This window comes from Danio rerio, chromosome 4 (genome assembly GCF_049306965.1).
Source record: "Danio rerio strain Tuebingen ecotype United States chromosome 4, GRCz12tu, whole genome shotgun sequence".
NCBI lineage: Eukaryota > Metazoa > Chordata > Actinopteri > Cypriniformes > Danionidae > Danio > Danio rerio.
This window is the reverse complement of record NC_133179.1, coordinates 14,770,490-14,796,586: the sequence shown is the minus strand read 5'-3', so window position 1 is coordinate 14,796,586 and position 26,097 is coordinate 14,770,490. Positions and strand designations below refer to the sequence as shown.

At 34.6% G+C, this 26,097-nt stretch overlaps 1 protein-coding gene and 1 long non-coding RNA gene across 5 annotated transcripts in view; one reads left to right on the top strand and one right to left on the bottom strand.

Annotated features, from left to right (window-relative positions):
• The window catches only part of LOC103910420 (uncharacterized), a 35,869-nt gene that overhangs the window by 2,013 nt on the left and 7,759 nt on the right, over nucleotides 1-26,097 (bottom strand). For 2 of the 4 annotated variants that reach the window (XR_012402001.1, XR_012401998.1), the window contains exon 4: nucleotides 25,848-25,915. This is a non-coding gene — a long non-coding RNA (uncharacterized lncRNA). Of the gene's footprint in view, nucleotides 1-2,236; nucleotides 4,659-4,711; nucleotides 6,483-6,567; nucleotides 6,774-22,406; nucleotides 22,527-25,847; nucleotides 25,916-26,097 lie in introns of those variants that run through there. The other 2 variants (XR_012401999.1, XR_012402000.1) reach the window with 2 other exon arrangements.
• twf1b (twinfilin actin-binding protein 1b) lies at nucleotides 11,624-26,012 on the top strand. The gene is made up of 9 exons (NM_001002304.1): nucleotides 11,624-11,696; nucleotides 12,381-12,458; nucleotides 13,731-13,909; nucleotides 16,120-16,215; nucleotides 16,309-16,413; nucleotides 20,664-20,789; nucleotides 21,023-21,173; nucleotides 22,636-22,757; nucleotides 24,428-26,012. Exons 1-9 carry the CDS (start codon nucleotides 11,672-11,674, stop codon nucleotides 24,593-24,595), a joined length of 1,050 nt encoding a protein of 349 aa, NP_001002304.1. The 5' UTR covers nucleotides 11,624-11,671; the 3' UTR covers nucleotides 24,596-26,012.

Here is a 26,097-nt window from a genome sequence, read left to right as displayed (position 1 = left end):
AAAAAGAAAGGATGTATGGGGTCAAACAGAGGGAGGAAAGAAGACAATGAAAAAGAAGAGAGCGATGGAGAAGTGAACTGGATCTGTGTGCTGTAATCCGGCTAAGCAGGCGTTTCTAATGGGCCTCTCAGTGTAACACATTTACTGCCTCGAAATCCCCCTCACAATAGATCATTTCTAAATAAATCCCTCTGCACCACTAACAACACGCGCACACACACTTGATAAATGACGGTGTGTAAACTGAGGTGATGTTAATTGAATCTGCGTGAGTTATTCATGCTGAGAGAAGCGTTTTCACCGCTATGACTGGAATTTTCACGGTCAAATACATTTCTGTACAATTAAGCCAGTTCATTAGTAGTAAGAGCACAGCCATCTGCTGCTCACAGAGGAAGAAGCCCTTATAGGAGATGAGGGAAAACAGCTACAATCGGGGGGAAATGTGCCGTCGTAATGAGAGACAAGTATAGGGTTAGGCTGATTACATACATGGATAATTACTTAGCAATTTTTTGGGGGCAATTATTGGAATGTCGGACAATGAATGCTTTGTAACTACAATAACACTTAAATACAGTTTAAAGATTTTACTGAATCTCATTAAGTGCTTTATAAATAATAAGCAACAGGTACAGACATTCATTACTGTTTGTATAAAAAGGTAATAAAGGTTAAAGGTAATAAAATGGCAAATTTATTTATTTCATTATTTATATTTATATATATTTAAGCACTATCGTATGGAATATCGTAGTATTGTTTATGTATATTTCAACGTATACATGTAATTTATATATATATATATATATATATATATATATATATATATATATATATATATATATATATATATATATATATATATATATATATATTAGTGCTGTCAATCGATAAAAAAAGTTAACTAATTAATCGCACCTTTTTTAAAAAAATTATCGCGATTAATCACATTTAAAATACTGAAACTTGTAATTTTGGCTATTTAAATGTAAAATTAATGTAAACGCAAGACAAAAAATATTTTAATTTAAAATATAATTGATAATTGTTTAATATTTTTTTGTTTAACTTGTAACACAGATTTTGTAACCCACAATAAACCATCAAGATCCTGGCTTGACAGCCATATTTATTACAGAAATGATTTATTCAATATTTTTTAGCTGTAAACAATGTGTCAAACTAGTGATTAACATGAATTTATATAATTAGGCATGAAATAATCGCAGTGAAAATACAAATAGGCACTGAAACCGTATTACAAAATGAACATGTAATATCATGGAGGTAATCACATGGGAGGATTGGCACATAAGCATGGGAAAGAGATGTGTGCCCACAAAAGATGCTGTCCAGTCTGAAATGTGCATACATGTGAGTGAGTTGATTTAGTTTAGTTTGTTTTTTTTTTTGGTTTAGTTTGTTGTTTTTGTTTGGCTTGGCTTGGCTTGGTTTTGTTTGGTTGTTTGTTTGATGTGGTTTGGCTTGGCTTGGTTTAGTTCGTTTTGTTTTTTTGTTTTTATTTGGCTTGGCTTGCCTTGGTTTAGTTTAGTTTAGTTTGTTGTTTGTTTTGGTTTGACTTGGTTTAGTTTAGTTAGGTTTTTTTTTTGGTTTGGCTTGGTTTGATTTGGTTTAGTTTGGTTTGTTTTGGTTTAGTTTTTTTTTTTTTTAATTTTGAGAGAGTGAGTGAGTTGGAGTGGTGTGATGTGGATGTTTTCAGTTTGATGGTTGAATATAGTCTGGATACCCATTTATTTCCTATGATGGTCACTTTTGACCAGAAACACCACAGGTGTAACACAATTGAACAAAACCCTCAAAATTCAACGAAAGAGGTGATCAACACTTTTAAATGTTCAAGTGCACAGAGTGGAGGATCTCATAAGACCTTGGAGCTAAAAGTAAGATGTAAAACAATATCTGTGACTGTTTTAAGTTGTAAATACTTCAGATTTGACCAGAACACAACAGGGAGGATAGTAATGCTTATGATTTGTTTTCATTTGTAATTATATTCATATAATGTCTTTAAAACTATATTTTTGTAGTTTTTAGTTTATGTAGTGTTTAGTATTTAGTAATATTTAAGTCCATTCTAGTATTAGTAGACTGTCTGCTTAATATCTGTTGATACTGCTCCTTCAACAGACATTCAACAGACTATGAGAAATTTTGCAAGTACATGTCAACTTGCACTAACGCTAACCCCAACCCTAACTACTGCATTTAGATGCAATGAACTTAAATTCAACAGACTATCATTGTAATGTATGACCCTATAATTTCTACAATATTGTATTCTATAATATATAATGTAATATTTTGTAAACATTTTTAGTAAATGTTGGTATTATTATTCCTTTAAGTAAATCTTCCATACTTTTATATTCACACAAAAAAAGAGCTTGTAATGCTTTGTTTTAACATTTATACTCGATATAAGAAATCATTATGGGATTTACTTTCTTTAAACACTGAGGAAGGCTTTGAGCTAAAAAGTTTGTCTTTTCCGGTACACAAATGTAAAATAAAACAACATAAGAAGACTATTCTCATGCGTGCAGATCACAATTTATTTTATTTAATCGTCTAATAGAAGCACCAAAATAAACCATGAGGTGAAAGAAAGGGCATGGTGCAAACGTTCTTCTTTTTTTGAACATGTATTACTCGCACAATCTTTTATTCAGCTGTCTTTGGGTTGCATTTGATTGAAATCCATTTGGTTATGATATAATATAAACACCGGCGGATATCTTCTGCTTGAGTGTGTATCTCTAAAACACACATAACAGCAGAGTGCAGGTCTTCACTAGAGTCTATGATTGCTTCCAATGAAGACCTCAAATTACAGAGAGCGTTTTAGAAAGGTTTAGCCGGGTTTATTCAGCTGAAAGAAAGAGGGAAATAACAGGTGAGATGTGTCTTAATGGACGGTGCTGTCAAAGCTGGACTCGTCTTATTTCCAAGCTTCACTACACCCAAAAACAGGCACAGAATCCATAGCATCACAAACACAAACAACGGTTTTTAATCCTCTCTATTTTTCATCTGGTCCAGCAGATTAATTTGATATTGCTACTACAAGCGGAATTAAATTACAAGATAATTGCAAAGTGTCAAAGAGAGAGAGAGAGAGATATCTGGCTGTTCCCTCCCCCGTCCCGTGACTGATGTCTCCTCCACCCTTCATGACCTGAGTAATGGATGGGGTGATTACAAAACCATGTTCCCTGCCCCCCCGAAAACACTGGAAAGCCAAAGAGGAATGTCCTTCTGTCCTCCGGAGTCGCTCCTAATGTGCGCACATCACTAGCTGTTTGCTAGCATTGCTACAAGTGTAAAATATGAGTTTAATAAAATGGACGGTGGAGCACTGGGGCAGAGCTCTGTCAGACATCATATCTTGATTCATTGATAAGTCAGTGCTGTGAATTGGTGGAAGCCGGCTGCACGTCCCAGGGGCAGCCTTGTGTTTCGTGTAGAGCAAATGTGGACTGTCATTAGGTTAGCTGGATGTGCTCTTTGAGAGAAAGGCATGAACTATCATTGGGCCTCTTGATTTTAGGCTTCTTTGTAGCTTGTTTTTTGATGTTTGTTTTGTAAAGGGTGGGAAATCAACTCTTTGGAAGCTGTTTGGACTGCAATGTGTGCAGGTACAGTATTTCCACAGTCAAATTGGAGTGAGTTAAATTTTAGGGCCCTTCACAACATGACATAGCAGTGTGGTTTTCCTCATCCAATGATATTGATTGACATAAGCGTAGTAACATGCCTCCATAGTTACTCATACCATATCCACTAGACAGGATTTGCAAAGAAACTAGGATTAAAAGATCTGTTCCAACTATCTGTGATCAAGCAGCACTTTAAGAATCAGTAAGTGCTACACTTTGTATTCTTTATAGCATTTTGAACTTTACGCTTTGAGCTATGTAATTCGTAAACAGTGGAATCACCAAAGCTGCATAGTGGACATAACTATAAACGAGGATGCTTCAAACACACAGCAGCAGTCTCTTATTGTGGTGTGTGTGGCTCGTTTATCTTAGCTATTATTAGACTGTGGATCTTGTCTGACTTGGAGTGTTTATCATCTTTTTTTTTGTTTGTCATCTCACCCTGATTATCCTTGTCTAAAGCGAACTAGCAAAGAGTGAGTGGGCGAACCAGCTTATTTAAATTTAAAGACACAGGTTGCTTTTCAGCACAAAATTGTAGATCTACAGCCCATCTGACCCCAAAATTGACATTTTCAATTGGGTGTAATAACTGATCTGATGGGTATTTTGACCTGAAACTTCACAGACACAATCTGGAGACACAAAAGACTTATTTTACATCTTGTAAACATGTTTAAATAAGGACAAGAACACAGAAATAGAAATGAAGACAGCTTGGAACTGGTAACATTCTTCAAACATTTACTGAACATTCAAATGAAGATGAAGTCAATAAAGAACATTCTTAAATATGCTAAAATCATTAGCAACACAGTTGGCTGAACATGATTTAGTGCCAATATCTGCAATATAAGTAAAACATGCCAACATTGTGTTAAACCATGCTAGAAAGTTATTAGCTCTGTGCTAAAATGTTAGCAATGTGCTAATTATTGCTAGTATGTTAAGTAATACTAAAAACTTGCTCCTGATCTGATTAAACAAGCTAGCATTGTGCTAAATCATGCTAGTGTATTAAAGGCCACTAGAAACATTCAAGAAAACTAAAAAAACATACCAGCACTATGTTAAATCATGATAGAAAGATCTTAGCAATGTGCTTAAATGTTAGCAATGTGCTAATTTTTGTTAGTGTGTTAAGTAATACTAAAAACTTGCTAATTACCTGATTAAACAAGCTAGCATTATGCTTAATCCTACTTGTATGTTAAATTACACTACTAACACAATAGAAACTTGATTAAAGTATGTGCTGAATCATGCTAGAAAGATCTTAATAATAGGTAGTTGTAGTTAATCATATTAGTGTGTTAAAACTAAAAACATCCTAGCACCTTGATAAACAAGTTAGCATTCTGCTAAATCATGCTATTGTGTTAAATCACACAAGTAACATGCTAGAAACCTTTTAAAACATGCTAGTAAACTGATAAAACATGTTAGGATTGTGTTAAATTATGCTGAAAAGGTCTTAGCATTGTGCTGAATCAAGTTAGTGTGTTAAATAAAAATAAACATGCAAGAAATGTGATAAAACATGCCAGCACGCTGCTAAATCCTGCTAGAAAGATCTTAGCAATGTGCTGAAATCTTAACAATATGTTTAAATGCGTTAGTGTTTTAAATAGTATTAAAACATCCTAGCAACCTGATAAAACATGCTAGTATTGTGCTAAACCATGCTATTAAGATCTTAGCAATGTGCTGTGGTATGTTAGTGTGTTAAATAAAAAACATGCAAGAAACATGGTAAAACATGCCATCATGTACTAAAAAAGAGCATAGCAATGTGCTAAAATCTTACCAAAGCGTTTAAATATGTTAGTGTGTCAAATAATATCAAAAACATACTAGCGACCTTATAAAACATGCCAGCAAAATTACGCTAGTGTGTAAACTCACACAAGAAACATGACAAATTATAACACATGCTAGCATCATGGTAGTGTGTTAAATCACAATCAAACCATGCTAGTAAACTGTTAAAACATAGAATGCTACAAATGAGTTAAATATGCTGAAAAGATTTTAGCATTGTGCTGAATTGAATTAGGGTGTTACATAAAAAAATAAAAATAAAAAAACATGCTCGAAATGTGCTAACACATGCCAGCACGCTGCTAAATCCTGCTAGAAAAATCTTAGCAATGTGCTGAAATCTTAGCAATGTGTTAAAATGTTAGTGTGTTAAATAATATTAAAAACAGTCTAGCAACCTGATAAAACATGCTAGCATTGTGCAAAATCATGCAAGTGTGTTAAATCACATCCTACTGATAACCTGATAAAACATGCTAAGATTGTGCTAAATTCTGCTATTAAGATCTTTGCAATGTGCTGTAGTTAGTGTTAAATAAAAAATCATGCCAGAAACATGAAAAAACATGCCAGCATATGCTAAATCATGCTAGAAAGAGCTTAGCAATGTGCTAAAATCCTAGCAAAGTTTAAATATGTTAGTATGTTAAATAATTAAAAACATACTAGCGACCTTATAAAACATGCCAGCATTCTGGTAAATCACACTAGAATTAAGAAACTGATAAAACATGCTAGGATTGTGTTAAATTTTGCTAGAAATATAAAAAATTTGTATTGTCTTTGATTGCATTAAATGTTGACATTACAGAACAAAATCCACTCTTCTGCATGGTTTTTATGTGTCATAAATGCAAGCTAAGGCTACATCGCTAAATAACTGAAGTCATTCAGAAAGAACTAATTCAGGAGAATGTTGAGTATGTTATAGGAAGGCTCTTGAATTATTAAAAAATGTGTTCCCCACATGTTTTATATCTGAAAAGTAAAAAAAAAAAAAAAGAGAAATCACAGCTGTGAAATTATTCCATAAGACAAGTCATAACATCTCATGTAAACACACCTCAGCATGTCTCAAACTGAAAAAAATATTTAACTCAGTGGTTCCTTATACAAAATGCATTGTGAAATGAAACGTAGCAGCGGATGTCGTGCGGCCACCGTAAATCTCTCACTCTGAAGGTCATGAAATTTTTAGCACCAAAAGTTGGTGATGTCCATCTGGATATGAGCTATAAAGCAGCCAGCCGATGCCAAACCCGGAGTGCACTGGCGGATGAAGGCAAGAACGTTTTCAGCAGCGATAAAACAAAACAACAACAAAAAATCATCCATTTCATGACCAATGCCGGTGTATTTTCCTGCAGATCTTTCACACACAGCTCCAACATCTTCTTTGGGGTGTAAATAGTTTTCTGTTTGGCTAAGCAGATGAATAGTGGGGTTTTTCTGTAGTGATAGTGTTCAGTAATGACACATGAAAGGTGCTAACAGTTTGGTCTATTATAGTTAAGAGTGGGCATACATACATAATTATGAACGCTAATATCATAGTCTTGAACAGAAATATCTATTCAGGCTCGATCTATTCTGCTCTCTACCTTTCTCCATCTGCCTCCCACGCACACAAATAAAAAATAGAAGCCTACACATTTTCATTCTCTTTCATAGTGTATGCTGAAGCAACACACACACACACTCAAACAAATGAGACAGCTTGAGTTATGGGCCCTATATGTATTTTGATATAACCGTTCAGTGCTGGACAAACACCTGATGGCAGCTTGGGATGGGTCTATTTATTTTCTCATTACTGGAAGACCAGGCAGTATTGGGGGGTTTTGTGTGTATAGGGATTTTCTATATATTTGTGTGTGTGTGTACTTTTATGTGAGGCTAGCTGACAGTCTGCTTATGAGTCTCGCGACAGCTTGTTAACTTTGTCCTGTGAATTTAAATCGTGTTTTGGTTTGTTTTCTTTTTTCAGAGGAGGCTTTCAGTGATTCATTTAGTCCAGTAAGTCTGTTAAATAAGATAGTAAAGAACTTTAAGAAACGAATAGTGTAAATATGCAACTGCTTTTCTGGATTTCAGATTTAATCTAAACTTGTATAAAAACATAAGTGAGGTCATGGTTAGAGGAGCTCCAAACACTGTTATGTAATGCTGCCATCTTGTGGTAAGCTAGCATTCCTGCTATAATAATAATAATAATAACAATAACAATAATAATAATAATGTCAAACTTAATTATTTCAGATAGTAGATCTAGTGTTTGGATAATATCAAGCTATTTGCAAAAAAAAAAAAAAAAAGGGCAAGGCTTTACTTCAGATTTGTTTTGAAAAACATGGTGTTTGTAGTAAAATGGTATGGAAATGGTGTTCAGTGCACCATACCATGCTAACATTTACAATAATTAGACTATGATTAATTTCCATTAAATAAATCACACTCTGAATGCATTACATTAAGAGGTACAGTATTTTTTCTTGTTAGACTACACATTCCTTATTAAGGAATGTGTAAGAATGTTCTCTCAAGGTTTTTTTTCTTCACTCCCATCAGGTGAAGTTTTTTTTCCCTCTCCGCTGTCGCCACTGCCTCACATGGTTCAGGATTGGTAGAGCTACATATCGATGAATTTGCTCTTCAGTGTTTGAACTCTCAGTAATGATTAAATCACACTGAACTGAGCTAAACTGAACTGAACTGAACTTAAACACTAAAACCTGGACCACACTGTTCCAGTTACTATGACCATTTATGTGAAGCTGCTTTGACACAATCTACATTGTAAAAGCGCTATAAAAATAAAGCTGAATGGAATTGAATTAATAATCTCAAGGGCACATATTAGTATCTAAAAAGTGCAAAAGTGTACGTCTTGAAATTTTGAGGTACTTGTATATACCTTCGAGGTACCAAATTTATATGAACTCATTAAGTACAAATATGTGCCACCCCAGTGACAGCACTTGTATCCTTATTTCTAAAAGTGTGCACATTTTGACATATATTTCCCTTGCAATAATTAACAAGTTTATCACACATTTGTTTTTGATTGAAACATTGTTGCTGTCGAATTAACCATGGTTGTGAAACACAGACCATTGCATTATAATGGTAATTATAATTTATTATAATTATAAAACTGTGATGCAAACAGTTATTTTGAGTTTACAGATACATACGTTACCTGACAAAAGTCTTGTCACATTTCTAAGTTTTAGGAACAACTTAATAATAACTTGACTTCTAGTTGATCATTTGGTATCAGAAGTGGCTTATATGAAAGACAAAGGCCTCTAGATTATGCTTATTTTAGCTAAATAAAATACGATCATGCCTTGACTTAACAGAAATAATGTACAGTATAAAATATAAAGTCATGGCGCAGTGGAAAAATGAGCATTAATGTGTATGACTCCCATGAGTTTGGAGCACTGCATCTCTGCTGACTCAAATAACTTATTAATAAAGTCATCTGGAATGGCAAAGAAACTTGCAGGACTCTCAAGAGTTCATCAAGATTCTTTGGATTCATCTTCAATGTTTCCTCCTCCATCTTACCCCAGACATGCTCAATAATGTTCATGTCTGGTGACTGGGCTGGCCAATCCTGGAGCACCTTGACCTTCTTTCCTTTCAGGAACTTTAATGTGGAGGCTGAAGTATGAGGAGTGCTATCCTGCTGAAGAATTTGCCCTCTCCTGTGGTTTGTAATGTAATGGGCAGCAAATATCTTGATACCTCAGGCTGTTAATGTTGCCATCCACTCTGCAGATCTCTTGTGCGCCTCCATACTGAATGTAACCTCAAACTATGATTGTTCCTCACTTGACAGAGTCTGTGAGAATCTTGGGTCCATACGGGTTCCAATATGTCTTCTGTAATATTAGTGATGATTGGGATGCAGTTCAACAGATGATTCATTGGAAAAAGGCACCTTCTGCTACTTTTCCAAATGATCAACTAGAAGTCAAGGATCCACGACAAGACTTTTTCAGGTAGTGTACATATTTACTGTAATAAAACCATGAATAATTTCATTGCAAATTGTTCACGCTTATTAAGGCCATGGTTTTATCATAGTGAAAAAGCAAACATAGTAAATGTTTTGGTGTAATATATGGTTCAAATATTACAAAACCATACTTCATTTGTTATTACAAAGGTTTATTGACGTGTGTAGTTCAGCCATTGTTTGCTACAATAACAGCTTTTGATTTGTGCATATGAATTCTTGAGCTTTTTGTCTTATTACTGGTATGTCCTCATTTGCTTTGATTATAAATGATCCTCTAGAACATAATGAATGCAAGTAGTCCTGAAAATCCAGGCGCTCTGCATTTCACAGCTGTGACTTTCAGCTGCCCTTTGTGTGCTTAGCATAACCAGATAAACAGGAGCAGAAAAACCGAGTGACTTTCCCTACGAAATATGACAATATAGCAAATATGAGCATACCAAGGAATGCTAGTAAGAAGCAAAAGGGCTTTTTAGTAATTAACTGTGGCAGCTTATAATAATAGCAGTGCCTCCTTAAAATAGAGAGCATTATTATACAGAGAACTGTTGCAGAGGATCTTGATTAAGGGTGTGTGGCCCGGTAACCTCTAATTCACAAAGAAGGTTTAGTCTACTTTTACTATGAGCTGCTGTATTGCTGGCTCCTCCCTGCTGAGTCTGTGGTTTATTTAACACGCATGCAGGCGCAGCAACTGAATCAACACTATAGTCGGAGAGAGTATATTTATATAGTATGTCTGTGGGATGTTCGCAACCCCACCCTGCATTTGAGAAATTCCACTGCTTCCAGGATTTGTCCCGAGTGCACAGCTTAATGCCAGTGGCCTGCTTCTCTCAGCATTGACTGCGCAGTGCAGGGCTTTTCTGTCTTTTGGATGCTGCAGAAGGACCGCATATTAACATTTAAGAGTCTGTCTATACTGTTTCGTATTATACAGTAGGTATGATATTACAAAATGTGAAAGTATAATAATTTATATAGGCTAAATTTAAGCAAGCAAACTAATATGAATAATTTTCAACTTATTTTGTTTGTTTAATTTTATCCCGCATAAATTGTCAAATATAATGTATATATTGTCATAAATAAAGGGGAAAGCCCTATTTTACGTGTATTATGTATTTTATATTCACCATATGTATTTGTATTTTTTATTTTTTCTGTATTTGTATTTTTTTCAACACCATATGTGCCGTTTAATTTTGGTTTAGTTTTTTTTTTTTACCAAATAATAACAACTATTAAACATTAACATGATTTAAAAGTAAATTGCCCATTAAATGTCACTCATAACAATAATTGATCCAAAATTAAATTACCAAAGAATATTGTACCAAATTTAACTGGTTGAAGACATCAAAATGTGATTGATGCATATAAAGACCAAATTTATAGTGTAAAAATTGTCATAATTGATATTATGTGGAAGATATTTAAGTAGGCTACATCACTACATTGATTTTTTTCTACTGATCATACTGTGATAGGTTTATTTGTTATTTACTTGTTTAACTTTTCTTATTTATTATTATTATTACTGCTGCTTTTTGTTTATTTATTATTGTAGTAATTATTTTGTTACAGTTTTTATCTAAACATTTTCACAGACTCCAAACTAACTAAATAATAATATGATATACAAAAAAGTACAAAAAGATACAGAAGAAATATATTTACATATAATTTGAATATATATATATATATATATATATATATATATATCTATATATATATCTATATATATATCTATATATATATATATATATATATATATATATATATATATATATATATATATATATATATATATATATATATATATATATATATATATATGTGTGTGTGTGTGTGTGTGTGTGTGTGTGTATTATATATATATATATATATATATATATATATATATATATATATAATAGACTATATATAATAAGCTAACATAGATATTTACAAGTATTTGTGTATATAGGCTATCTATACACACAATATTTACACTATATTGCACAGAGCGCCGCAGTGGGCGGGGCCACGTAATGACATCACATGACAGGCATCTCAAATGACTGTAGTTCATTCTCCGACTTCCGTGTTCTTTCACTACTACCATCAACCAACCGGCCGACGCGAGAGAGCCAGAATGTCTCATCAAACCGGCATCCAAGGTAAAACCCTTCGCGATCTTGTCTACCGTCGATTCAGATACGCCAGACCAAGTCTGTCGCGTCGCTTTAGAGCCCGTTTGTTTATTTAGTGCTTGTTTGTAAACAGAAGAACCTGTTGTTGTGGTGGTCGCCGCCGCTGAGACCGAATTACCTTATGGAGTTTTATTGAGCGCTTGCAGTAAACAAACCAGAGTCAGCCTGTGAATCTGTGTCAACTCTACTCTGCCTTTTGTTGCTCTAATATGGTCATGCAAATAAACTCCGATTAGTCTGTCACTATCAGTGTGTAGTCAGGCTGAGGGTTGTGCTCTTATAAGGAAGGCAGCAGGTTTCAAAGGTCTATCTGTAATAATAACCGTGTCACCTTTATTGAAAGGTGTTGCTAAGCGTTATGCAATAGACGTCTGTTTACATTAAGCTTTTACTGCAGTGGTGTTGGTTTTACTATGACAATAAGTCTATGAATCAATGCTGAAGTTTTAATTGAGATGATGACTTTGCAGGGTGAATTTGCAACCTGCTGCAGGAATGGACTGCAGTCTTCAAAACTGGCCCAAACAATACCTCTTTAGACTTCTGGCTTTGGTTCATCTGCCAAATTTCAATTTCGTTGTCAGGAGATGGTCAGCTTTGTTTCGCATCAGAATAAATGGTCTCATTGTGTCCTCTGCTTTCTCTTCTCAGCTACCGGGGAAGTGAAAGAAATCTTTGCGAAGGCCCGGAATGGAGAATATCGGCTCATCAAAGTAGTGATTGAGAATGGTGAGATTTTATGCATCAGACTGCAATCAATTATAAATGTGACGATAAAACACATTGTGTATAAACATCTCTAAAAACAATCTTTTATTATTTTGTGTTTAATCTAACTTATTTCATTTAAATTATAATATTTTTAATTTATCATTAACATTTATGAAATAAAACCAACATTTAATGAATTAACCTTAAAAACACAAACTAGAAATAAAAAAATCTAGATAAACTGCAAATATTTAAGGTTAATTTTTTTAACATCTATATGTTTACCCTCTTGTTTTTTAGTCGTTATTTCACATCTTGTTTTTTAAAGTTAATATCATTATTACTACATGGTTTTATAAACATGCTATTTTAGTAGAAATACACTCCAAATAAAATGTGTATATATATATATATATATATATATATATATATATCATAATTCAGCTAGTTCAGTTATTTCACTGCTGTCAAGGCAAAATGTCTTATTTATGTTTTGTAAAGGCTTTAATTAGTGAAATTTAATTTTACAAGTCTGTCCAGTCTACTGCATGTCATGTTATTTTTCTGAAAAGATATTATGAAATAAAGTTTCGGATAATTAAGTGACCTTTCCTCAGCTATTCCTGCAATATTCAGTATGATAATTTTACAGAAGTGTAAATCTAATAGACCCTTTTCACATTTCCTGGTTTCTCAGTAACAGAAGTCGTCATGGTAGGGTAAACCATATGACTTTCTCATCACTAAATTCTTACGGTTGTGTTTTTGTCAGTGTAACAAACGTGAAATCTTTAGATTTTAGTTCTTAACTCTACAAAATAATGGGAAAAAAAACCCAGTAGTTTACTGTAATTTTTTTAGTTCAAGGTTTATACCATATTTTGTAACAGTATTATTCTGGCAACCACAGCTGCCGTTTTTTACCGTATATTTAAACACTTATAACTGTAAAAACATTTCTCGTAATTTAACGGTAAAATACTGGCAGCAGGGTTTCCAGCAGTGAACCGTACTCAGTTCATTACTGTTTATCCAAATTACGGATTTTCTCTAACTTGATGGTAAAATACTGACAACAGAATTTCCAGCAGCGAACCGTAATCTTACAGTTCATTACTGTTTTTCCAAATGACGTCTTTTCTGTAATTTAACTGTAAAATACTGGCAGCAGGGTTTCCAGCAGTGAACCGTAACCCTAAAGTACTGTTTTCTAAGATAAATAATAGCAATGCACTTTTCTGATTACAAGAATCTCATCCCCGCATCCTCTTTTCTGTTGTGTTTGCTTAGAGAAGTTAGTTCTTGGCGGAAGCAAACGAGCTGCTAAGAAATGGGACCAGGAATGGGACGGCTGCGTTCTGCCCCTTGTGGAGGACGACATGCCCTCGTACCTCCTCTTCAGGCTGGACACCACCAACAACCAGGGCTACGAGTGGGTCTTTCTGGCCTGGTCTCCGGATCACTCGCCGGTAAAAATTAAGTTCATTGTTTCGTCTTCTTTCAGGCCAAAGGAAATCATTAGAAGGCGTCGTTCAGTGCAGTTTAATCCATGCACTCCATATATAGTAGCTCTGGTTTAAAGCTCTTTAAAATATCTGGTTCCCAGTTAAGCCCGTCCATAGAAAAGCAGCCTATAATAAGAGGTTTTCACAGCACTATGTGGATCTGATCATTATGGATATTGTTGTATTTCTGAAGTTAATGTGGATGATGATGAAGAGCCAGCTTTGATGTGATCAATCACACACTGAATTGATATCAGATAAGCTCGTATTGTGCATTCTTGATGGTAATCTACTCTTCACAGGGCATTTTTTTTTCTAAATGAAAAGCACGGTGACGATGCAGAAAGCAGACAGTTGTGGTTCTGTGCTACAGATTTGCAATTCTAATTTTCTCCCTCAATGTTCAACAAACAGGGAAACAAAAATGAGTCTCAATCACACCCAAATGTGTCACGGTTTCATGCTGATTAAGACCAAGAGCTTTACTATAACAACATTACTCTTAAAATGTCATTTTAGGACCAGTGAAACGCTATTCTAATTTTAATACTATTGTAAAAATGTTTTCAGTTACATTTTATTTAGTTTATTGTAATGTTTTTTCTATAGAGCCTATATACAGTGCAATTTGTGTCAAAGCAGCTTTTCGGGAATTAATCAGGAATTAACCCTTATGTACGTTTCATGGGGTCATTTTTGAGTCCTAATTTGTCCATAACTTATGAACAGTGCCTTTGAACAGTGCACAAGGGCTAATCAAGGTTTAATCAATACAAATATAATTAACTTTTTTTCTGATTCACTCTAGGGCAAAAATAGCTTGTTTTGTTATTATTATTTATCTTTAATTACGTCCATATATTTATCTTAATTTAAAATTGTGGATATCAATATCATTTAAAGTGTTTAACAGTTTAATAATAAACAATAGTCCTCATTTAATATAATAATCATATTAAATGAACTGAAACTTTAAAAATATCTGCAACAAAGTTTCAATGTCTTATAATAAGTTAACTTTGATAATCTAGAAAAAATAATAATAATTGCTATTTTTATTGCCATATGTTGTCTTGCTTTATAAAATAAACATTTAAATATATCACTTTATATATTTTTATAAACATATAAACAGGGTACCCGTAGGGTCTTCAAAAGTTTTAAAATGTCTTAAACAAGTGCCTCAAAAACTACATTTTAAGCCTTAACAAGTCGAAAATTTACTGTAATAATGTGTTGTAGCTCTTAAATCTTTTTTGAAAAGGTCTTAATTTTTCTTTTTCATGTATAGCTACCCAATCTGGCCACCACCCATACAATCATCAACAATCCATCTCAGTAAAACTTTAAAAATATGATTTTCACTCTATTTACCATCATGTTTTAATTATTTGCCTTATAATAACACTAGTTCTTCAATTATTTACTGCTGAAGAAGCTGACTTGGACATACTGTTGTACATACGTTTAGTTTATTATAGATTATGTTGAAAAAAAGTGTATGTAAATAACTAGAGCTTGCTTGTTTTGACTATAGTTAAAATATTTTGCTCCGAATTAACAAAAATATTAAAAACATTTATTAAATTATTTTTAAAAAGTTTGGTCGGGCAAATAAAAATCTTTTCCAACTGGGCAATCCGAAAAATTCCTTACCATTTAGGCCTGTATAAGTCTAAAATTTCATTCATAATGGTCTTAAAATTGTCTTAAGTCTTAAATTTAACTTTCTGAAACCTGCAGCAAACCCTGATAAAACATTTAATGATTAAAGTAATATGTAAAGTAATATGTAAATATGTATTTATTTATTTATTTATGCCTGATTTGTGATCATGTTTGTGGTTACTATTATGTTATAGACCATTTCAATGTGGTAATGTTATTGGCTTATGAACATTTCCTGCTTGTTATCAAACTATTTCATATCTGTAACAAGAAGCAATTCGATTATAACTTAATGGTAAAACAGCTATCATAACATTATTTATCAATATGTGGCTCATTTTCTTTAGTTTATATTTAAAAGCCATAGAAATTAAAAATGTATAACAGGAAATACATTGGGACCATTGTTTTTGTTTACATCCCTCATGGTCTATAACAACTACAGCTCATAAATGCTGTGGTTCAGAAGCCTAGTTTGAAAGCAAAACTTTTTCTTTTCTTTACAGGTTCGACAAAAGATGTTATATGCTGCTACGAGGGCCACGCTGAAGAAAGAGTTTGGCGGCGGCCACATTAAAGAGGAGATTTTTGGCACAGTGAAGGTATGATATATTGCACTTGAGCTGCCAAATGCTCTCCTGAACAGATCTGAGCCACAGGTTTCTCTCTAATGCATCTCTGTCTGCCCTGCACAGGACGACGTCTCTCTAAATGGCTATAAAAAGTACCTGAGCTCGCAGGCGGCGCCGCTGCCTTTGACTGCAGCAGAGGAGGAGCTGAGGCAGATCAAACTCAATGAGGTAAAGCTGACTTCAGCACAAACACACAAACACTCAGACACCGTGAGCATCAGTCCCCTCATGAGCTGAAGCTTTTAGTACATTATGTGCAAAATCCTCTCTGTTAAGCTGGCGAACTCAATGATGGATCTTTACGAAACCGGAATGGTCTTTAGAACGCTGTTTAGTGAGCCACAATAATTAAGCAATTTGTGCATTTTTATTGATTATTTTTTTTCAATACATTTTAATTAGGGCTGGGCGATATTGCAAAAAAAATGATCACGTTCTCATCTTTCATATCATTCGATATTGATAATTATTGAATATTTTTTAACAATACGTTTAGGAATAGTAGGATTTTTTATTTATTTAACCATATTATTTTAAATTACCAACATTACTAAGGCAAATAGTTTTAATAGTCAAAAACCAAAATGTTTTTGACATAAAACAAAATGATTTCTTTATATTAAAAATAAACTTAAGTGTTAAAGAGACTCTTAAACATGATAAATAAAATGTTACAAAGTGTGTGTAATTGTAAAGGCAGATCAACATCTGTAAGGTGTCAATAATAGAGATACAGTAAACCTCAAACTCTGCAAACAAAACAAATTATGATAATCAAATCTGAGCTTCCAAGTGAAGGGAACCAGCCATCATTATTCAAATATATACTGCAACATTACAGATTGTAAAGTTGAATGACTACATTACCCCTATGGTAAAAACTCTTTCAGATGGGGAGCTAGTGGCTGGGATGCACAAGAAAAGAAACCAAAAAGCCACTTTGGTGACATACTTTTTAAATTTACAATCTCCTCACTGCTGCTATACGGCAGTCATTTTCTCGTGTGTTGTTATTGTGATCTGAAATGACAAACATGAGTGCGTACTTTGTGTGTTTGTCTGAGGTAATTAGTCTGCCATTATTACTGAAATGTTTATATTCTATACACTGTGTGAAGCAAATTGGTTCGTTCTAGTGTTTGGGGCATTCGGAAAATTCAGATGTTTTTCCACTAGGAGTACCTGGAAAATGTGCGTGTTACATGCGCGCTGCTTGCACACCATGTGCACGTCACTCCTATGTGCGCGTCTCCATCGGAAATGAGAATGTGACACCCCAAGCTTATTGGCATTGTCTCCAAGGTGCACGCTCAGCAGCCATATTTTAATAAAACTATACCAAACCAAACTAAAACCAAACTTTTTTTTATTATGGATGAATGTTTACTGTTTTGATATATACAGTATTAAAATATACAATATAACATTATACTTTTTTTTAATTAAAAATATTATATGAAATCCAATATAAACACATGCTTTTGATTTTATAAATAGATATTTATGGGCAGGGCCGGATTAACCAATGGGCATTATGGGCACAGGCCCAGGGGCCTGTGCACACTTGGGGCCCTTGCGAGGGGGGGAAAATGCTGATTTTGGAGTGTCTATTTAGGCTAAATAGACTTAGTGCAAAAACAACTAGTTAAGCGATTGATGCCCATCACCGTTTGATCGACAGAGACAATATTACTAAAGAGCACAACAGTCAGCAGTGGAGTGGCTTAGCTTGCGGATGGCAACATCTTTTGACGCGATCGATCATGAACCCGGTTCGAATCAGGCATCTTTTTTCCCCCACTGCATATCAGATTTTGCCTACACTTCATTACAAGGAAGACAAGTAGGAATCATTAAAAAGTGTGTGTATAATGGAGGACTCCGATTCATAGAACTGGATTAAAGACGTGTTATAACCAAATCATATGCATTATAAGTTATACATTAAAAATACACTTAAATATAATTTTTAGTACTGCATCAGTCAACTTAAACAAGTATATTTAAATCCATTAATTTTCACTAGTTGTATTTAGTATTTTTTTTAAAGTAATGTTTTTTTTTAAGTAAATTTAGTAAATTATGTACTGTATATCATTTAGTTTAAAAATCCGGGCAATAAATTATAGTTAATTTTATTTTAAAAATATGATATTAATCTTATTTTTAATTTAATTATAGGGGTGCAGCCCTACAAGACATTGTGCCCAGGGACCTCTGAATTCTTAATCCGGGCCTGTATAATGGGTCATTTTGATCATTATTCTTGGCTGTTGAAATCACATACAGTACACATTAAATATAAATGCACAATGCACTAGTTGTATTTAGTTCCCATATGCGTTATACGTTTACAAAGAAATCACCATGCACACAACCTTTTGCCATCCTAATGCTAAAAGCCTACTGTAATAATGTGATTTATGGAAGAAAAGATTGTGCCAAAAACATAAGCGCATGTAATATTTAGCATCAAACATATGCAGACCAAAAATAGAAAAGCTGAGTCTCGTGCGCTGCTCTCTCATTTAAAGCAGCTTCTGGATCCACTGGTACAGGATGCTGCCAGACCTGCCTTCTGCAGACTCTTGCTCAGTTTATTGGCTGTTTCTAAATGACAGGCCGTTAAATGAACCAATCAAACGGCTCACTGCTCTCGCCCGGAGCAGAAGCAGCTGCGGGAGGAAGATAATGCTACACTAATCTACATGTATGAGCGAGGAGGAAAGCAGCTTTAGGGTGTTTTATTTTTATTAATTTGTTGAAAGGGAGGTTTTTATTGAGTAGATGGCTGGATGAAACGCTGCTCCCAATCCTGGCAGAGCAGGAAGTTCATTCAGCGGGCGCTTTATAGAATGCGGCCTGCAGTTTTTGATGTGTACACTCTAATATTTAATTTAAGTTTACTCTTTTGGGTTTATATGTTTATTTATGCATGCATTTAATCAAATAACTGTAAAAACATAATATTTTAAAACATTATTACAATTTGACTATAATAAAGAAACTGTTTTATATAAGAATTGTATATATATTTTTTATTTTCAGCATCATTAATGCCATTTTCAGTGTCATATGATCCTTTAGAGGTCATTCTAATATGCTAATTTAGAGACGTTATGCATAAAAAAATGAATAATGTATTATTAATATATGTTTGTGACATGAAGCAGTATAACAAGCTGATTTCAAGGGCTAAATTCAATGGAAGCAAGTGAGATTAGAAGTCTTAAGGTTTCATTTATTAAATATAATACTAAAAGAGATTATATATTGTGGTTTTATGGTTATAAATATATTGGCATACATTTTATGCTACATTAATGTGTGTAAAATAATTTTTTGAAGCCTGCAATTTAAAAATGTTATGCTAAATGGTGACTATTAAATCAGTTCAGTGATGCACAACAAAAAAGGTTTTGATATGTCAGAATAGTCAAATCTGAATATACGTTTATACACTGCTTTATATTTTACAACATGAATTGCAGAGTGTATAATACATAAACCATCTAACAAGAAAAGAACTATATAAGTTTATTCCTCTTATTGAATGGTAACGAAGATATTGGGCTCTATTTTGACGATCCATGTGCAAAGTTTAAAGCGCAGGGCGCAAATCCATTCAGGGCGTGTCAGAATCCACTTTTGCTATTTTAAGAATGGAAAAATTCGCAAATCTAAGCTTGTTTTTAATAAAACGAATATAAATATGCATATAATAAATAATAATGCTAATAATAATAACATTATACAAAAGCAAATTGTTATGAATAAACTGAAAAAAGCCTCCAGAGATGAAGAAGGCATGGAGGCGGTGGTTTTTATATTTATCTAGGCTAGAAAATAAGAATTTTTGTCATATTTTAATCCTTTAATTATTTTTCAAATGTAAAGATATTTGCATATTGCTGTACAACCTTTGTGTTTTAAGCAATGTGTAAGCGAGGCGCGCAACTAACGCGCTCTGCGCTGGACTATAGACCGGCTTTGCTTTGCCAGCAATGCGCCTCAACATGCCTCCTTTTTTAGACCAGAACGCCTATGGGCGCACAGATGAGCACAAATGCATTTGCTATTTAAACAGCATGCTGCAAAACATCAAACGACTCTTGCGCCAAGCTGAAACTAGCAAACAACAATTGCGTCGTGCCTTGCTCCGGGTGTATGATAGGGCCCATTGAGCGTTTGTAACCAGAACGTTGGTGGTCAGCATTGACTTCCATAGTATATGTTTTTTCTACTATGAAAAAGCAATGGTTACCATCAACTGTCTGGTTACCACTACCAGAAATCAACTCCACACGGGTTTGTGTAATTAAATGTAATTCTTTGGGTGAACTATCCTTTTAATGATCGTTTTGCTGATTACAGGCCAAATGCACAGACCTTGATTAAGGATGTTCTGTGCGTTTCAGTTGCAGACAGACGTCCATGTGGACACAAAGCAGCAGACTCTTCAGGGAGTGGCCTTCCCTATGCAGAGAGATGCTATTCAGGCTCTGGAGCAGTTCAGGGACAAGAGGATTAACTACGTTCAGCTGGTACTTCAGGCCTTTTTTATTACCTCCACCGCTCCCGGCAGCTCTGAACAATAGCATATTATCCTGCCTTTATAACTGCTCTGCTCTGTATATTTGAAAATGCATCATATCCGGATCTTTATGTTTACTTTGCAGACTGGTTGGGTTGACCTCCGTGTGATGGGACAGAAAAAGATCTGGTTCATTATTACTGGGCTGTTATGCGATATTAATTAATTGTGTTCTATTAACAGGAAATAGATTTTCCTAATGAATCCATCAAATTATCTGGTACGGCTCCAACGGATCTGAAAGATCTGCCTAAAAGGATCCCGAAAGATGCTGCTAGGTATCACTTTTTCCTCTACAAACACTCTCATGAAGGAGACTACCTTGAGTCCACAGGTAAGAGACACACATCGAATAGTCTTTGGTTGCATTTGCACTGCAGATCTTGATGGCTTATTCCGATTTTTGTGACTGAATCTGATTTTTTTTTTGATGACCTGCTTGCATCATCTTTTAAAAGTGACTCATATCCGATTGTTTCATTTTTTTTCACTATAGTCTTTGACAGAAAATGTTTTATATTCGTTGTTATTGGTTACATGGCGGATATTGCGCTCACTCACTTTCTCTTTTTAAATACTTACTTAAATACTTGTGCTACATGACAATATAAAAGCTGTTTTAGTCCTCATGTATGAGGTTTAAGGTTTGGGACTGAAGTCTGTTCTGAAATGAAAGCGACAGAGTTGATGTCATTCGCTATGGTTTTTAATGATGCGCAACTTGCAGTGACAGGTGAAAATCTGGTCTACCTGAGACACGAGGGCATGGATTCGATTCATATCTGATAAATTCACACATATGAACAAGGCCTGAATCTGATTTGAGTAAATCCATGTGTTTTTTCTTCCTGCTTACACATACATGGGTCATATCCGATAAGAAAAAAATTGAGTCACTTGAACCAAGCAGTGTAAATGCAGCCTTTGAAACGTGGTAAGATGTTTTTAAGAATCAAAATATTAAATGTAGTTTTACTGCTTTACGTCATACATCTATTGAATTGATTTTATTAATGTGATTATGTGTCTATTTTTACATAAATATGTTATGCTGAGTGATAATCGATGTGTGTCTGTGAGATAAGATAATTCTTTTTATTTGATCATATACTATAAAAGGATAATTGTGAAATAGTATTACAATTTAAAACATAGTTAAATATTAATATTTTTAAATGTCATTTGTTCCTGTGGTTAAAGCTGAATTTACTGTGAGTCTTCAGTGGCATTTTCTAGGGAAAAAAAAATGATACACCCATTTTAGAGTGGCCTTTTATGATGGCCAGCCTAATGCACAACTGTGCAATAATCATGCTGTCTAATCAGCATCTTGATATGCTACACATGTAAGGTGGAAGGATTCTCTCTGCAAAGGAGAATTTATATGAAATTAAGTGTTTTGTTAGCCACAATTTAATACAGCTTTGTGAAATATCTAATTATTGTCATGGAATTATGTATTTAAATATATTCCCGATTTATCTAAATTGGAATTTGTATTAAATGTTGACAGAGAACAGCTTAAGCATAATAAATAATGGTACATTACATAAAATGAATTACTTACTAGGAACATCTAATGATTTCCCAGGGATGGGTTGCGGCTGGAAGGACATCCGCTGCGTAAAAACATGCTGGATAAGTTGGCTGTTCATTCCGCTGTGGCGACCCCGGATTAATAAAGGGACTAAGCCAAAAAGAAAATGAATGAATGAATGAATGAATGAATGAATGAATGAACATCTAATGATCGTCTCTGAACACAACCAATATGATTAATCTTTTTGTGTCTGCAGTGTTCATCTACTCTATGCCTGGTTATAAATGCAGCATCAAGGAGAGAATGCTGTATTCAAGCTGCAAGAACCCTCTCATAGACACTGTAGAGAGAAACTTGGGCATTGAAATTGCCAAAAAGGTATTGCATGTTACTTTAGTATAAAGTTCAGCATACGCCATGCTGTTTAAAGGGATGGTTCACTCAAAAAAATGTTTAAATGAGCAAAATTTTAGCAACTTCAGGCCATTAGAAATGTACTTTTATTCTTCAGGCGGACATGAAATAATAGTATTAGCTGAAACTATGGTGCTTGGTGATTTCATAAAATCAAGCCAATGGCTATCAGCACTTACAAACATATACAGGCAAAACTAAATTAAAACTTGTTGCTTTTGATAATACATTGAGATCTTCTGATGCGAAATGATTAATCTGTGAATATTACTAACTGTTATACTAACGCCTGTTTCACACCGCAAGCGTCAGCGGCGCGTGAGCAGAGCGTGAGCAGCGCGTATGTCGAGCAGTAGCAGCACGCAGGCGTTTGCCTTTCACACCAGCTGCGTCTGCAGCGCGCAGGTTTTCGGCAGCTGCTGCTGAGATCAACCTATCTCTGTCTATTCTATCTAGTTACCCCTCTATATACAAATACACTTTTTAAACTTTTCATCTGTACCAAGGCCCCTCCTATGCTGTTTCATTAACCTGCAAATGTTTATTTTACAAATTTTATAGATCAAATAGTACTGTATGCTTCTAAAGCTAACTTATATGAGAATTGTCTACAGTCAGAAGACAATCGCCTGTGATATCATGTCATTTGTTTTTTGATTATCAGGTTCCTGTAGACCTAGTTATAATCATATTTATACAATATAGTTATAATGATATTTATACATGATCAAACTAGTGTTAATTTCTCAGCTTCAGTGCTGTCCAGCGGCAGAATAACAGCTCGTTAATTCATGCTCGTGCAGATGATGAGACGGACAAAAGTAACCAATACATGCCATTCTTTTACTTATTTTCGTGTTGTCAGATTCACAGTGCAAACAGCTCCCGTTAGGAATAATTCGAGTGAACATAAAACAAAGCCGATTAAAACTTTCTTGCTCTGCTAGCTGCACAGAACACAGCGAGCTCACATAATCCAGCATGCGTGTCGCACTACACTACCCACAATACACTTCGCTATGGACTACAAATCCCGTAAATATTCCATTTCCCCTCTCGTACAACACTAGTGTGCAACTTAAGCAAAACTGTTAGTAAAATAGTTTTACATTTGGTTTTGTAGTTCGGGCCTAAATAAATGTTTGTTGCCGTTTTTAATCGTTTTAAGTTCATTTGAATGACTATATATAAACCATTTGACATTATTAACGCATTTATTGGGTAAAATTGTTAGTTTTTACTGTCATTCAATGTGTTTTGGTCATTCTCAATGCACTGTCACTTTAATTGAGCTTGATCAGCGCGTCAAAAATAGACCCAGCGCCGAAACTATCGCTGCACTGCTGCTTCGGCGACGCTCACGCCTCGCTCTGACGCGCTGCTGCTGCGTGCGGTATGAAAGCTCTAATCTGTTAACATGGACGCCGAAAACACACGCACTGCTCACGCTCTGCTCACGCGCCGCTGACGCTTGCGGTGTGAAACAGGCGTTAGAAAAAGCTCTTGACTGACCTGAGAGTTTATAAATAACCAGCAAATTTTCATTTGGTGGTGAACTGCCCCTTTAATTCCTTGAGGCATGAACGTGCATTTAATGTTACAGCTTCTCATTTCGTGCTTCTTCACCTTTTCAGCTGGAAATCGACAACGGTGACGAACTAACCAGTGACTTTATGTACGAAGAGGTTCACCCCAAACAACATGCGCACAAGCAAGCTTTTGCCAAACCCAAGGGGCCAACAGGGAAAAGAGGAGGCCGTCGAATCACACGGGCACCAGGGGACGGCGGCGACGATGATTAAAACCCTCTTCCTATTCCACGACTGACACTTAGTCTAATGAATCCCGTCCTCAAGCCAATCCCATTTTTACCTTGACTCATGTAGACCACAGCGCTATAGACTGATCTATGCACAAAGTACAACACTAAGGCCTGTGAAATGACACTTTGTAGCTTGCAATATGAAACGCTAGGTTGAAGAAAACAGAAGTACACTAGAATGTATTTTAAGAAGCTCCTGGTAATAGTTTTACACTATTACGCTGTTTACCTGCATATTAGCCAATAGAGTGCAATACTGATGGAGATCCTCCATTTAGTGCTTATATTTTCCTTAAGAAAAACTTCAAAAATGAAATGCGTGTAATCTAGTACAGGTATAAACCGCACTTTCTGTGGTAGATTTACATTTTAGCATTAATATTTGTCTGGGAATTTGGTTTTAGTGTGATTTGTGCTTGGAAAACATGGACAGAAAGGTTCTTTTCTTGTGTTGAAGAAGGTCAGATGTTTTATGAGGCATTATTAATCAACTTTGTGATTGATTCCAGGTAAAGAAAAAAAATTTAAAGGGATGATTCATCGAAGAATTAAGGTTCTGTGACTCGCTCTTTGCTTGTTCAATAGCTAATGGTTTCTAAAACTTTTCAAAATACCACGTTTATATATATATATATATATATATATATATATATATATATATATATATATATATATATATATATATATATATATATATATGTAACATCACAAAGAAGCTCACCTTTGGTCCCACCTGAGTGTGAGTTAATTTTAATTTTGGGATGAACTATCCCTTTAAAGAGTGACCAAATAAATCAAGTTCAACAGTATCAGTATTTTCGCAGCTTGTATGGATTATTTCAATGAAGGATTTGCCAAGAAAATTGTGCTGAAAACCCCTTTTATAATGTATTAATTATTTGTTTTTTGATTATTATAATTTTTTTAAAGAAGATTAATTCTAGACATTATTATGATAGAATCCATCACAACACAAAACAATCGCATCTATTTTCCACGTTCTGCTAGACTAAACCTGCAGAGATGCTATTTTTCTAAGCTGTTTGTCCAGACGATATTGTTGTCTCAACATCTTCAGGGGTTTATGACCATCCTGTCTGTCTGAACCAATGTTTTACATGTCAACTAATGGCCAGTCTCCATTTCAAGCCATCCGCAACCACACTAATGCATGAGTTCAGTTCACTTGGGATGCTGTTGAAACCTCTCATAAGGGAAGAGACTGTACGAACCTCCATCCGCTGATTCCCAACAGGCAAACCACTATTGATGTGTCTCCTATGTAGGGGTCTTGTGAAGTCTGGAACAGAATCATTATAGTCTTAAATGTCTTTTTCTATGCATTGTATAAGAAAGAGAGGGGAGAGAAAAATAAAAAAGATTTGAAGAGACCTTTACATTTGGAGTCTCGTGTTATTGTTGGTCTTTATGAGTTTGGAGTTTGTGATGAGCGTAATGTGATGATGTTATAGGTTCTAAATT